Source organism: Sphaerodactylus townsendi, linkage group LG14, assembly GCF_021028975.2.
Source record: "Sphaerodactylus townsendi isolate TG3544 linkage group LG14, MPM_Stown_v2.3, whole genome shotgun sequence".
Lineage (NCBI taxonomy): Eukaryota > Metazoa > Chordata > Lepidosauria > Squamata > Sphaerodactylidae > Sphaerodactylus > Sphaerodactylus townsendi.
This window is the reverse complement of record NC_059438.1, coordinates 3,963,419-3,977,574: the sequence shown is the minus strand read 5'-3', so window position 1 is coordinate 3,977,574 and position 14,156 is coordinate 3,963,419. Positions and strand designations below refer to the sequence as shown.

Sequence of the window (14,156 nt, the reverse complement as noted above, 5' to 3'; positions counted from 1 at the left end):
TGGCATTATTGACATAAAAAGTTTATAGTACACATTCAAGAATGAAATTGGTCTATATGATTGTGGTAGTAGGTGATCATTTCCTTATTTATATATCAATGTTATACAGGCTTCTTGCCTTAAAGATCATAATATCTTCTCTCTGCTAATTCCATTCATGACTTTCTATAAAGATACTATTAAATTCTACTCCAAACATTTGTAGTAGTATATTGCTGAGCTGAGCCTGGAGCTTTATCTTTCTTCAAATCTTTTATTGTTTGTGATATTTCTTGGAATTTAATACTGGAATGCTTTTTAAAAATGTGCCACAAGAAGAAACTAATAAGAATTGGACTTTTGGCCCTTTTGAGAATAATATATTCCAGGATACATTAATGAAGTCTGTGAAGCAATGAGCAGTGTCTTGTTTTCTGTGATCCTGCTATGAGATCAATCACACAAAACTGGATCTGCAAATTTAAAGTTCACTTCAATTTACATTTTTAATTTAAAGGAATGTACCATGAGAACCTAAAGGAATGCACCATGAGAACCTAATTTATACACTCTATTTCCTTTCTTTTCAAAGTTAACAATTTCATATCTTAAAGTTTGTTCTTCATTATGTTATGTAACGTCATGAAATTGTTCTCAGCAGAAGAAATCAAATTATCAAGATCGTACTCAACTTCAAATGTTGGTTTTTCACCAAAAATTGCAAGAGCAAGAAAGACAGTAAAGTGTGCTGTGAGTCCCCAAATTATATAGGAGCTATTATGCTCTTTGTCATCATATTCAAAAAAGTGTACTGGAACAAATCCCCTCCCAGACATTTGAACATGTTTAACCTTGTACTTTGACGGACGAATAAAGTAGTCCAGTGGTACATAAAACACATCACTGACTTCTTCTGGATTAAGATGTGGTTGGAATGAGTCTTCTATGAAGGCTACAACTGGAGTTACTATAGAGTTTGTCTGCAAAGGAAAAAGGTATTAGAATCATTCCTATTTGAAACAAACAGCAAAGTGAACTTTTCACTTTGAGAATTATGGTATTAAGTCATCACATAAGCACTGAGTAATTTTTTTCTAATTTAAAAACAACACTGAGAATAAATGAAGATGTCCATTTGTAAGAAATTATTATGTATCATCTCTGCTGTTTTAGAATTCTAGTGGAATCTGTGTACACGTGACTGTGCACTGCTAGAAAAGAAAAGATGATAGTGTGTGGGCTGTGTCTTACATTTTAAAAATTACATCAGTGAGAACTATGGAACTACAGATGAGATCTCTGGTCAGCTCACCTATATCCAAATAGAGGATGGGCCAGAGGTGAGACACTGATGCAGAAGCTATTGCTGCATTTATGACTGTGTCAACATAGATATGTGCTGGTTGGGATCTTAGCAAAAACAGATGTGTGCTGGTGTGGAGATGGTCTGTAGACCTCTATGCACCAGAGCTGCCACCTCTGGATTGGGAAATTCCTGCAGATTTTGGAGTAAAGTGTGGGTAAAGTGGAGTATGATCCTCAGCTTTTTTTGTGGGGGGTGGTATCAAACAGAGCCTTTTCTTTCCTCTATCTTGCATCAGTGGTAAAGATGGCAATATCTAAACCCACGTTCAGCATTCATGGACGAGAATGGAATGAAAACTGTTGTTCCAATTCAGGACAACAAACAACTTTGCCAGCAGCAGGTGAAGTTACAACCAGGAATTTTAAAAGTCAAAAATAAATGTTCTTAAACTCTGCAATTGACCATGTTCACAGCTGTGTTAACCTAGAAGTGGTACCTAGCTAACAAACAGCTTAGAAACCTCTGGTTTTTTTCCACATTGTGTGTGAGTACAGTCTCACTTGACTTATGGCAACCCTAGCAAAGGGCTTTCAAGGCAAGTGAGAAGCAGAAGTGGTTTTCCATCCTTTGTAGAGGCTTTCTTGGAGGTCTCCCTTCCAAGTCCTAATCCTGCTTAGCTTTCAAGATCTCAAGTGATCAGGCTATACCATGCTGCCTTTGCTCCCTTCTCTCGTATTATACACTAACATAATAATGAAAATAAAACTTAAAGCTGTTACTGAAGATTAAGGAGAACTGTTTGGGTTCAGATTTGAATTCTATAAGCTATACTATTGTGATTTTATCATGAACGGTACAGTTAACTGCCGAAAGCTACAGCTTATACGCTAACAGGTCATTAAACATTTAAAAAATCCCTCTTTGGAATTCAGTGAATCTAGCAGAGTTGAATGAACCTAACCTCTCCCCCTGAGAGCTGAATCTCAATGAGGTATTGTGCCTTCTGTTTTCACAATTTACTGTTTATTTACAAAAATGATTTGGACAAATGAATCTTACTCTGTCTATTGCAGGTACAAGCTTACAGATTACTTCAGCCTGTTCTGCACAAAGCCCCACTTCTTCTTCTGCTTCCCGGAGAGCTGTGGCTATTTCATCAATATCTGTTGGTTCTCGTCTGCCTCCTGGAAAACACACTTCTCCTGGAGATCTTGTCAACTGGGAATGAAAAGAACAGTTACTGGTAACTAACACTGGGTTGGAATCGCATTATGTTTTTCAGAGGCTGAGCTGAACTTTTCGACCTCTCTTCTTCCACCAGAGCACACAATCTGCACAAAAAGCTACGCCTGGGAGGTAGAAGGCCTGGAGAAACGACTTGAGAGGGGGCTGGCAGCAGGAAGTGGAAACTGCCAATTTTGCCTTATTCCCACCCACTGTTTTCTACTAAAATGGCCTTACTTAGATACTTACGGACAGATCACACACCAGCAGTTCCTGTTCTTTTTTTCTTAACCCTTTCCCATCTAAACAAGTTGAAGCCTGTTTTGTGAATCATGATCTTGCAAATGAATATCAACCACACTGGTCCCCATCCGCTCAGTTTTCAAACGAAAGGAGAAGAAAAACATTTTCTGGTAAACATTGGCCCCTTCCGCACACGCAAAATAATGCGTTTTCAAACCACTTTCACAACTGTTTGCAAGTGGATTTTGCAATTCCGCACAGCTTCAAAGAGCACTGAAAGCAGTTTGAAAGTGCATTATTCTGCATGTGCGGAATGAGCCATTGCTTTTTCCATCAGATTCATATAATTCTCCAAACACGTTTTTGCTGAATAACCTTAGAAGCCGTTAAGCTAACTTTGGCCTTTGAATTTACATACCTTCATTGATCTGACAGTGAAAAGTACATATAATTTCCCATCTTTGACCACCAATGGCACAAGAACAGAGGCTTTTGGTAATGGTATGTGAGAAAATTTGTCTCCAACATCAAATTTGCTTAACTGCAGCTTAGCCTTATCTTTCACACTCATTCTAGAATAAAAAAGAACATTTCATAAAACACAGAATTTTCACTCTAGGCATTTGGTCAATTTCCATAAAACTAATATGGAACTTTACACTTACAAACAAATCTATTCATTTTCTCACAGATAAAGAGAGATAAATATTGTATGTGCAGATGGCCGCACAAGCTTACAACTTTCTCCTGAAGGCAGGTAAAACTAAAATGCTTGAACTTTATTACAAACCCCAACAGCAAAGTAATAACAAGACTTGTTAGGCCAATATGCATGTAGATCTTGTACAAAAAGCACTTATGAACAAAAGGCAAAACAGGATGGCTCTAAGCAGCAGGCAGTATTTGTTTCTTATATCTTATAACAATTTCTAAATCACACAAAATAGTACAGTTTAATAACAAAGCATTTTCTGTAGCCTCACGAAAGGACATATAGGTAAGAATTCTCTCTGATTCACTGAAGACAGAACACTTTGCAAAGGAAAGGGGCAACAATTGCATGACACTCCTGTGAAGAAGAAGAAGAAGATGAAGAAGAAGAAGAAGAAGAAGAGTTTGGATTTCTACCCCACCTTTCTCCCCTTCCTCTCCCTGCTACAGACACCTTGTGAGGTAGGTGAGGCTGAGAGAGTTCCAAAGAACTGTGACTAGCCCAAGATCATCCAGCAGGAATGTAGGAGTATGAAAACACATCTGGTTCACCAGATAAGCCTCTGCCACTCAGGTGGAGGAGTGGGGAATCAAACCCGGTTCTCCAGATTAGAATCCATCTGCTCTTAACCACTACACCATGCTGGTTCTCCTTGCAACGCTTGAATCACAAAGGCCGTTTCTGCACGGCCGTTGAGGCGCCTCCACGCCGGCAAGAATTCTGCTGGCGTGGAGGCGGAGGCCGTTCGCATGCAAGCATACGGACGGCCTCTGGAGAGGCCGGCAGACGGCAGGCAGCTCCGCATGGAGCCACCTCTTCCCTACCTCATTCTCGGCCTCACCTTATCGCCGTCAGCATTCTGCCTGCTGAGCCGTCGATTAGCCTGCCACGCTGCCCTCCGAGTCTCCAGGGGTCGGAGGGACAGCGCATGGCGAACTCGGCTGGCCTCAGCAGGCCGGCGACGGGACAATGGTGAGTGGGATCGGGACGGAGAAACACGCGTGTTCCAGGCCAGATGCTGTTATCTTTGCCGTATCGCCCGGGCTGAACACGTTGTTCTGGGGAAACAACCCTTTAAAGAGTTGTTTTCGAAGCGACCTGGCAGCCGCCTCTGGGAGAGGAGCTGACAGCCAGGTCGGCGCTGCTGCTTAGCAGCAGTAAGCTGCCCGTATGCCGAACATAGCTTTCCCCTGGGGGCGGTTTATCCCGTCCCCGAGGGCTGCCATTAAAGAACGTCTGGCAGGAAGCTTGAAACGGCCTATGAAAGCTTCCATTACTCACTGATGAAGGGGTTGCTCTACCTTCTTGAAATCATTTACTATTTGAGCGTGACCTTCACTACTTTAAAAACAAAGAGACAATATTAACTTTTAAAAAATTATGTTACAATATGTTACCCAACAAAATCTACCAGAGTGTTTTATGGGAGACTCTCCTACGTACATGGCATTTTATGGGCCAATCCAGGGGAGGGGCAAATTGCTGCTTGGATGTGGTATGGGGTCGGGGCAGCCCTGCCTGCGGAGAAACCTGGAAATGGGTGCTGCCACAGACCTACACTGGTGTCCAAGTGGATGCCAGTCTGGTGGCGAGGGACAACTGGGACATTATCTTCTGTAGGGAAATTTAAGGCTTTCAAGCCCCAAAGCCGCGTGCTGCATAGCACTCCATTTAAGTAGAGCCCTATGGAGGGCTTCTTTCCAGGGCGGGCTTGAGGTTTTTTGTTTTCTTGCTGCACCCTGAAAGTCCTCTGGAGGCATCATGGCGGTGGATTGGACTGTGGATTCGACTGTTAGTATCCATATGTATGCATTTAAATTTACAAATGTAACTTTGTCAGACTTGAGCAAAGGGGCTGGAACCTAGCACCATTTGAACAAGGTATAAAGGGGGTGCAGTGAGAAATTAGGTACAGAAATTTACCATGGATAAGAGTTAGTAAAATCAGGATAGTCCCTCATAAACAGGGACAGTTGGGGAATATGAAAATAAATTCACTCCAGTGTTGAAAGGGATGCCAATGAATTTTTCTAATATCAGCTGCTAGGATCTTAATTCTGTAGGGTTTGTGTTTATGGACAAACTAGCTACTTATGTGTGATAATTCCTTACAGTGTCAATGTAACATTAGCTTGAATAATCAGTGTATACAAATATGCCCTGATATGCACAGTGCCAGACTCCCCCTGATCTTGTCAGATCTCAGCATCTAAGCATGTTTGGTCCTGTAAGTATTTAGATGGGCAACCTCCATTGCAGGCAGGCAATGGCAACCATCTCTGAATGTCTCTTGCCTTGAAAGCCCTATAGAGTCACTGGAAGTCAGCTGCATAACCTACGTAAACAGTCCTCCCCGCTCCCTTGGAATACAACCAAGTTACAGAGCAAGAGCTAAATATCTCTCATCTCTGTTATCCATTAACCAAGCGTCGTGCATTCATGCTAGTACGCCTCCCCAATATTTACCCCATCAGCGGAAACCTCGGAGGAGATACAATTTCCAGATCCCTTTAAACATCAGAGACTATGCCGTTGGGATGTGGATCTATAGAAACCATAACTTATATTCTTCTGGAATGCACAATGTCTTCTTACAGTAACCTGTGCATGATTTAATTCACCCTTCGCTGCTTCCAGCTAGAGACTTCCGAGAGCACTCCATGTTCCAGACCACTAAGCTTTCTGCTAAGTATTGACTGTAATTCATCGATCACCTTGGCGGTGTTAAATTCTTGGAAAAGCATTTTAAACACCATTATTTAAATGTTTTAAAAGTTTCTCTTTTAAAATGGAAATATGTTAATAATTTATATGCCATTAAAGGTTAAAATGAAAATGAACCTACGTAAACAAAGTATCGGCCAGGGGAGTTTAATGAGATGAACACTAAATTTTGTCAATACAAGTGACTAGTTTTCTTAATCAAAACTGAACTCTTTAACCTAAACACCTTTTTCTGGAGTTCACTGGGGAATCCTGAGCCAGTCTGTTTCTGACAGAAGCCTAACCTCTAATTGGAACAGTAGTTAAGTATGTATGAATCAATAATTATAGGGAATGAGGAATGTCGTGTCAGCCTGCTACAGCTAAAATAAAAGGGAGTATTTAATCACTTTAAGCAGGTTGATTATAGAATAAGTTTTGTTAGATGGTGGTGTGATCACTGAGAATTAATTGCATTTATTAACTACTTATATCAAATTGCATTTACTAATGTTTCCATATTATATTAATTGCTTACTTTTATTAGCCACTTGTAGCTACCTTCACTTTTTTTAGGAAATAAAGAAACTTCTGATGATTTTCGAATTTGGAGCTCGAATAAGGAGTCAAGCAGCATGGATATCTAAGCTTAATGTTGAGTAGGCAAGCCCTAAGGGCATAGGAGAAAGATAGTTTAGAGGTATATGTGTCATTAGCATTTAGGGCAGTGGTGGCGAACCTTTGGCACTCCAGATGTTATGGACTACAATTCCCATCAGCCCCTGCCACCATGGCCAATTGGCAGGGGCTGATGGGAGTATGAATCCCTTAACTGGAGATATAAGGGGCTCACTCTAGCAATTAGGGATGAAGGTTGCATTTTGTTTTTTTGGGAAGCAGCTCAGTATTTCGCTACTTAGCATCTTTGTTTTGTCATTATATGCAAGCTTGCAAAGATCAGAACCCTGAAACAATGTCAAAGGCTGGTCAGCGTGAAAAGTTGTCTTAATGAAGTGGAAAAGTACAAGTGCTTATGACAAGTACCAAAGAAAAACAACTGTGTAACAAAGAATCGCTAATCTGTCAAAAATTCCACAAAGTTATATATGTGTCTGTCTGTTTGGTGACTGAAGGACATTAAGTTTTTGTATGTTATTCCAAGGTGTCAAGAATTCTGTGATGTATAGGAATTTAATGACTTATACATTGACACTTTCTATAAAGGGACGGTTTCAAAGCCAAAGTTGAGTCTTTCCTCTCAGGGTGCTACTGCAACTTGTTTCTCTTGAATAAACTTACTAACTTCTTAAGATCCTTACCCCTTGTCAGTTTCTTTGGTTCTCCAAACAAGAATTGGGTAACTTATCCTGTTCCCTCTAATTGGGGTAACATTGGTGGAAAGTGCTGTTAAGTGGCGACGTACCTATGGCAACCCTGTATGATTTTCAAGGCAAGACACCTTCAGAGGTGGTTTGCCACTGCCTATTTCTGTGTTGCAACCCTGGACTTCATTGGTGGTCTTTTCATTCAGACACTAACAAGGGCTAATCCTGCTTAGCTTCTCAGACTGGGCAAACATGGGCCATCCAAGTCAGGACAGTTTTTGCTAGAGTCTACTTTATATATGAAATGACTCCTTGGTCAATATGCACATGAGAACACATACACATGCATGGATATAGAAAGGTCTTTGAACTCCACTGTTGGTACAGTTTATCGGGGTCCTTATAATAATAAAGTGCCATCAAATCACAACCAACGTTTTGAGTCCCCTCATTAAATTTAGGGCAAGAGATAAGCAGAGATGGTTTGCCATTGCTTTCCTCTGGACAGCAACTCAGGAGTTCCTTGGTGGTCTTCCATTCAAATACGAACCACAGCTAAACTGCCTTAGCTGCTAAGCTCCAACAAACTGAGATCTATTCAAGCTGGTGACATTCCTATGCAAAGTTCAAAAGTATACAAGATAAACATAGTGACCATTTTCTTTCACTGTAGTTGATACTGAGCAAATCTCTCCAGTTCCTCTAGCGTGGTCTAACCCCAGTAATGGATGAGAATAAATAACTGATTCTCAAGATGAGCATCACCCCCTGCTAATCTCTGCAGGTCAAATAGCTGTTAAAGACAGGACAAAAAGCAAGATAAAACAAGTTAGCCACCCTTATCAGCTTCCTATCTGCAACCAAGGAAATAAAAGCAGCAACATTTACAGGTGTCTTCGAAAGACAAAGGAATGATTTTCAACAACTGTTTACTGTCCTGTTTTAAGTACGGTTACTGGGAAGTGGTATCGAATTCAATGGGATTAACTTCTTAATAGATAACATTTAGAATTCTGGCCTTAAAGTGCTGTGTAAGTTAAAGTACAATAAAAACACTGTTTACTCAGAACACCTGTGAAAATACTTTTTGCATATATTGCTTATAACATATTTGCGGCATGGTGGATGGGCTGCCTATTTTATTTCCAATTTTTATGAGTGCTTGGGAGGCAGAAAACGAATAGGTGAAAACAATAGGGATTGTTTCCCTTGCTAACTTTGTGAGAATCCAAGAAGTGGAGGAGGCAAATTAATTTATGCGTGCATCAGAAATTCCAGGATCTTCATCAATTCTTCTTCCGCCAGGAAAAAAATAAATAAAAAGTTGCATGTGAAAGTTGTTGATTTATTTTAAATGGCTGAATTGGCAATACCATTAATTAGAATATCAGTTGCTCTTTTTTGAACAGTTGTTACGCATGTTATCTATATTATTTCTGGGGGGAGGGAGGGTTGCCAACTCTGGTTTGGGAAATTCTTGGAGATTTCAGGGGGCCGTCTAGACAGAGTGTGATTTGAAGAAAGAATCAGGATATAATGTCATAGGTTCCACCCTCCAAAGCAGGCATGATCACTCACGACTCCAGGAGATTGCCATAAACTCTAAGTTTGAAATGAATATGAGCCTTGTGGTGTCTAAAAGTCCTTGAAGTGCCCCAAGGCTGTAATTTTTATTTATTTAGAAAAACAAATTATGCCACCTCTCCAAGCAATCTGTTCAAGGCAGCTTATACCTATAAAAATAAAAAAAAACAAAAAAAAACATGAAACATTACCAATCATTAATTGTTTTAAAAAAATAAAGTCCTTATTTATTTAGAATTTTTTTTACACTTCCAGAATGATAAACATGTTTGTTTGCTGCAGGGAAAATAAACAGAAGCTCTGTGGCATAAATATTTAGTGAAGAAAAATAACTTTTTGCAAGCTTGGGTGCTGTGTGGTTTCCGGGCTGTATGGCCGTGTTCTAGCAGCATTCTCAAGCGTTGCATACCCAGCCACAGATGCGAAGTGTCCAGGAGAAAACTCTGTAACCCTTCTTTCTAAACTCCACAACCTCGGCCGATGAAAGCCGACAATACATTTTTGCAAGCTCTTGCCCACTATTAACAATGCACTCAATGAATTTTTTTCACTAGAGTTTACATAGGGATATTTAAAAACCACACTCAAAACAATATTGAAGCACAAGCATTTAGGATGCAACTCCTTTAAATGCACCTGTGGTAAGGTGTCATCAAAATCCTACTACCCTTTTTTGGTTTGCATGACTATGGGGCAGAGTCTAAGTCCCCTTCCACACGTAGAATAGTGCACTTCAATTTTGCTTTGAGCTGTGTGTAACGAACAAAAATCAGCACAAACAATTGTGAAAGTGGGTTGAAAGTACATTATTCTGCAGGTGCAAAAGGGGCAAAGTCTATTCAGCAACAAGTCTATTTGTATTCCATAGCGTTGTACCATGGAAACTATTTTAAAGATTGCAGCCTAAAAATTTTTTTTTAATCCCCTAAATGTCATTGTTAGTGCCTTGCCAATAAGGCTGCTTTGGACTGCAACTTGGAAAAAATAATTATTTTGCAGAAAGCGCTGAAAAGTGAAAGAGGGCATTTTTAGCAAGTCACAATCAGGCGATATTTTTTTCCCTAAGAACTCAGGTCCCAAAAACGTAAGGACTGCTCGTATTAAATAAACCCCTCTCCATTTCCCCCCGCCAGCTACCAGAGGGACGGTTTGTAGGGCACGTCAGTGCTACTGAGGGCAGGACATTATTTTTCCCAACTGCCTTCACCTTGAAGTTGCAACCACCATTTTAAGGAATCCCAAAGCACCCTATAGCGCATTCACCCCTCTTTCTCGCAAGCCTCCCTTTCTGGTGACCCCATTGGTTATTCGTCAATGATTGGCAGCTCTCTATTCCCACCCTCCGCATTCTCTTCCCAAGTGTTGGACGGAGTCAGCATCTGTGCCGCTGGGGTTTGTGTTTTCGTTGGCTGACTGATTTGAAGGCAGGCTACCAGAAAGGGTGGAAGGACGAAAAGGGGCGTAGCCCAAAGTATGGCCAGGACGAAATCAGGTTTTGCGTGCCCCCGCAGCTGCCCACTCCACCATTACTACCTGAGCAGCCGGGGAGGAAGGCCACCCTGCCAGGCCACCTGCCCTCCCAAGCAGCGGATCCCCCCCAGATCAAGACCTGGCTGGGGCTGCCCTCGGCTGCTCTGGGGTGTTTTGGGCCGTACAGGGCACTTCTGCAGGGTTTTCCTCCCTGCAAAGAGGCGCTGGAGCTTTCTTTGGGCTCTTTTACTGAAAATTTCACAGAGGCCCAATGGCTCTGAGCGCGCCAAACACCCCCAGAGCAGCTGAGGGGAGGAAGAGCGTCGCCAAAGCCACCCCCTGCCCTTCCAGACAGCAGATCGCTGCCTTCCCCTGCCCAGATCAAGACCTGGCTGGGCTGCCCTCGGCTGCTCTGGGGGTGTTTTTGGCGTGCAGGGCCTTCTGCAGGGATTTTCCTCCTGTAAGAGAGGCTGGAACTTTCTTGCAGGCTCTTTTACCTGGGAGGAAAATCCTTGCAGAGAGCCTACCCTTTCATGAACATGCCAAACACCCACAGAGCAGCCAGGGAGGAAGAGGTAAGCCCAGGTCGCCTGCCCTCCCAAACAGCGGGTGCCGCCCCCCCCCCTCGGATCCCAGAGACCTGGCTGGAGGCTGCCCTCGGCTGCTCTGGGGGTGTTTTGCACGCTCCATGGGCAGGCGATTTCTGCAAGGATTTTCTCCTGTAAAGAGAGCTGGAGACTTTCTTGCAGGCTCACTGGGAGGCTCCTTGCAGAGGCCATAAGCCTGAACCAGCTCGAGGGGAGAAAAGTCACAGGCCACCCTCCCAAGCAGCAGATCGCTGCCCCCCCATCAAGACCTGGCTGGGCTGCCCTTGGCTGGTCTGGGGTGTTTGGAGCATGCTACGATTGGGCGGGGCCTTCTGCGGGATTTATCTCCTGTAAAGAGAGAGCTGGAGACTCTTGCAGGCTCTTTACAGGAGGAAAATCCTTGCAGAAGGCCTGCAAACTTCCTGGCGATATAATCTGAACCAGCCATCAGGCCACCTGTATGGCTTGGATGTGCCCCCCAGATCCAGAGACATGGCTGGGCCCTCTCCTGCTGCTCTGGGGTGTTTTGGGGTCTTTCGATTGGCGTGGAGCCTTCTGCAGTCTCTGTAATAGGCTAGAGACTTTCTGTGCAGCACGGGAGAAAAGTCCTGCAGAAGCCCTACCGGCTGCCAGTGACCTCAACACCCCAGACAGGCAGAGGAAATTAAGCCCAGGCCACCTGCCCTCCCAAATGACAGATCGCTGCCCACAGGATCAGAGACTGGCTGGAGCACTTCGGCTGCTCTGGGGGGTGTTTGGTAGCTCCATGGCCGGCAGGACCTTCATGAGATTTTTCTCCTAGCCAAGAGAGCTGGAGACTTTCTTGCAGGCTCTTTGCAGGAAAATCCTGCAGAGGCCACCCGTACAGGTAGCATGGCTTCCAGGCATATCGAGAGAAAGTAGCCCAGGTGCCCACCTCCCTCCCAAACAGTCCAGCCCCCACCTCGGATCAAGACCTGGCTGGGGCTGCCTAGGCTGCTCTGGGGGTGTTTTAGGCATGCTACGATTGGTGACAGGGCCTTCTGGGGGCCTGTAAAGAGGCTGAGAACTTTCTTAGGCTGCTGGGAGAGAAAAATCCTTGCAGAGAGCCCTGCCCGACCATGAGTACATAAACACCCCAGAGCAGCCAAGAGATGAAAGAGAAGTCCTGAGGCCTCAACCTCCCAAAGATTAGCCGCCCCACCCGCCCGCCCGGATCAATCGAAGGCCAGGCTGGCTGGCTGCCTTGACAGTGCCTGCTGCTTACCTGACCTGTTGTTTGTATTCAGGCTCCAGCAGGCAGGCGCTCCGGGACTGCTGGTGGCTCATGGAAGTGGAAAGGGCTCCCTTTATGGCAGCCTTTCCGTTGCTCCTCTTCAAGCCGTTTGCTAGCCACCAGGTCACATGTGGTGCCTGTTCAAGCTGTGGGCCTGCCCCCTCGAACTCTCCGCCCCTCAAGCAGCCTCAGCACGCCCACAAGGAGGCCTGCTTGGGCTGCACGCCCGCCCCAGCAAGGCCAGGCATGCCCAGCAGCCCAGCCACAACTGGCAGTCAGCAGCCGCTGCTGCCGCCCCCCCACGTGACCTGGCAGGAGCCTGCCCGGGGTGGACCGCCCCGGATGTCCCCATTGGCGCTACGCCAGTGGACGAAAAGGACGAGGGAAAAGGGGATGGGGGAATGGGCAAGGAGCATTTTTTTAATTGGCTGGAAGCTGATTGGCGAGTTGCTTCGGCCAATGAGCTAATGCGCGTTTTAATCACCTCCTCTCCTATCTAAACATTTAATTGCATTAAAGAGTAAACTATTGTAATTAACTGCGGAAGTTGAAGGCTGTTGGACAAATAGCTGCGTTATGCATTCATATATAAATACTAGCAGTAACCAGTGATGCCTTTCTTGCACAAATGCAAACTTTTTTGCAATCTGCATGATTTTAAAAAAATCAGAAAGAATGAAGCTTTTTTTACTGTGTCGTTTTTAAAAAAGCAGAATTAAAGCTGCATCTGAGGTGCTGTGTGGTTTCCAGGCTGTATGGCCCTGTTCTAGCAGCATTCTCTCCTGACGTTTCCCCTGCATCTGTGGCTGGAATCTTCAGAGGATAGAGAAAGCAAGGCTTTTCTGGGGCTATCAAGAATGGAGGCAGTGCTTGTGCTATTGCAAGAAGAAGAGTTTAGATTTATACCCCAGCTTTATTTCTTGTAAGGAGTCTTGAAGAGGCTTACAAACTCCTTCCCTTCCTCTCCCCAAAACAGATATACCTTGTGAGGTAGCTGGGCCTGAGAGAGTTCTGAGAGAACTGTGACTTGCCCAGGTCATCCAGCCGGCTTTATGTGTTGGAGCAGGTAAACAAACCCGGTTCACCAGATAAGAGTCTACTGCTCATGTGTAGAAATTAGGAACCAAACCCGGTTCTCCAGTGTAGAGTTCCTCTCTCTGAACCACTATACCACACTGGCTTTGAGATACACTGGAAAGGACATAAGTCAGATGTATTTACTGCTGTTTCTTGCATCAAAGTCTTGTGCACATTCAAATATAGCATGCCTATATTCAGTTATATGTTCAGTTATATATTCAGGTATATATAATGTTTTGGGTCAGCCAGGGTTGTAAAATCCAACATTTCTGGCTACAGCACTTTGTCTATTAAAATAATACACAATCTCCTGTTAATGTCTCATGGTATCCTGGGAAGTTACTATGTTTGCAAGAAGAATGGGGAGTAAAAACAAACAGATATGTGCATTTGTAGCTATTTCTCCTTTTTTTAGTACAGACTAGAATAAAACAAAAGCTCTTCCTCTGATTAAGAGGTCAGCTTTAGAAATTGATCATGGAAGTTTGTGTTCACCCTTGTCCTTTGGTATTTATCTCCTAAGGTATTTATTTGCTTATACATATTATTTAGCTGCTTGGCACTACTGTAGAACCCTCGGTTCTACAAGGAAGATTTTGAATAAGCCTTATTCTGATAGAATTTGCCCTTGTGACCTTAATAAGATTAACACATTATTTCATGTTCTGCTTGAGTGCCTTTTTAAAAA

General features: G+C 43.5%; 1 protein-coding gene across 2 annotated transcripts; it reads right to left on the bottom strand.

The window, feature by feature from the left end:
- Window positions 1–232: 232 nt before the first annotated feature.
- NUDT7 (nudix hydrolase 7) lies at window positions 233–12,512 on the bottom strand. Of its 2 annotated transcripts, none has more exons than XM_048516219.1 (4): window positions 12,380–12,512; window positions 3,171–3,324; window positions 2,345–2,503; window positions 233–959 (listed from the first exon to the last, which is right to left on the bottom strand). In XM_048516219.1, the coding sequence occupies exons 1-4, from the start codon at window positions 12,439–12,441 to the stop codon at window positions 588–590; spliced, it is 747 nt and encodes a 248-aa protein (XP_048372176.1). In that variant the 5' UTR covers window positions 12,442–12,512; the 3' UTR covers window positions 233–587. The 2 variants fall into 2 exon arrangements, with proteins under 2 accessions (XP_048372176.1, XP_048372177.1); XM_048516220.1 differs by lacking the exon at window positions 12,380–12,512 and adding an exon at window positions 8,148–8,158.
- Window positions 12,513–14,156: the final 1,644 nt, after the last annotated feature.

Coding starts and splice junctions, on each gene's coding strand:
- NUDT7 (XM_048516219.1), bottom strand. CDS start 12,441: ATGAGCCACCAGCAGTCCCGGAGCGCCTGCCTGCTGGAGCCTGAATAC. Junction 2,504..3,170: donor TCACTGTCAGATCAATGAAG/GTATGTAAATTC, acceptor TTTCATTCCCAG/TTGACAAGATCTCCAGGAGA. Junction 960..2,344: donor TTGTACCTGCAATAGACAGA/GTAAGATTCATT, acceptor TTTCCTTTGCAG/ACAAACTCTATAGTAACTCC.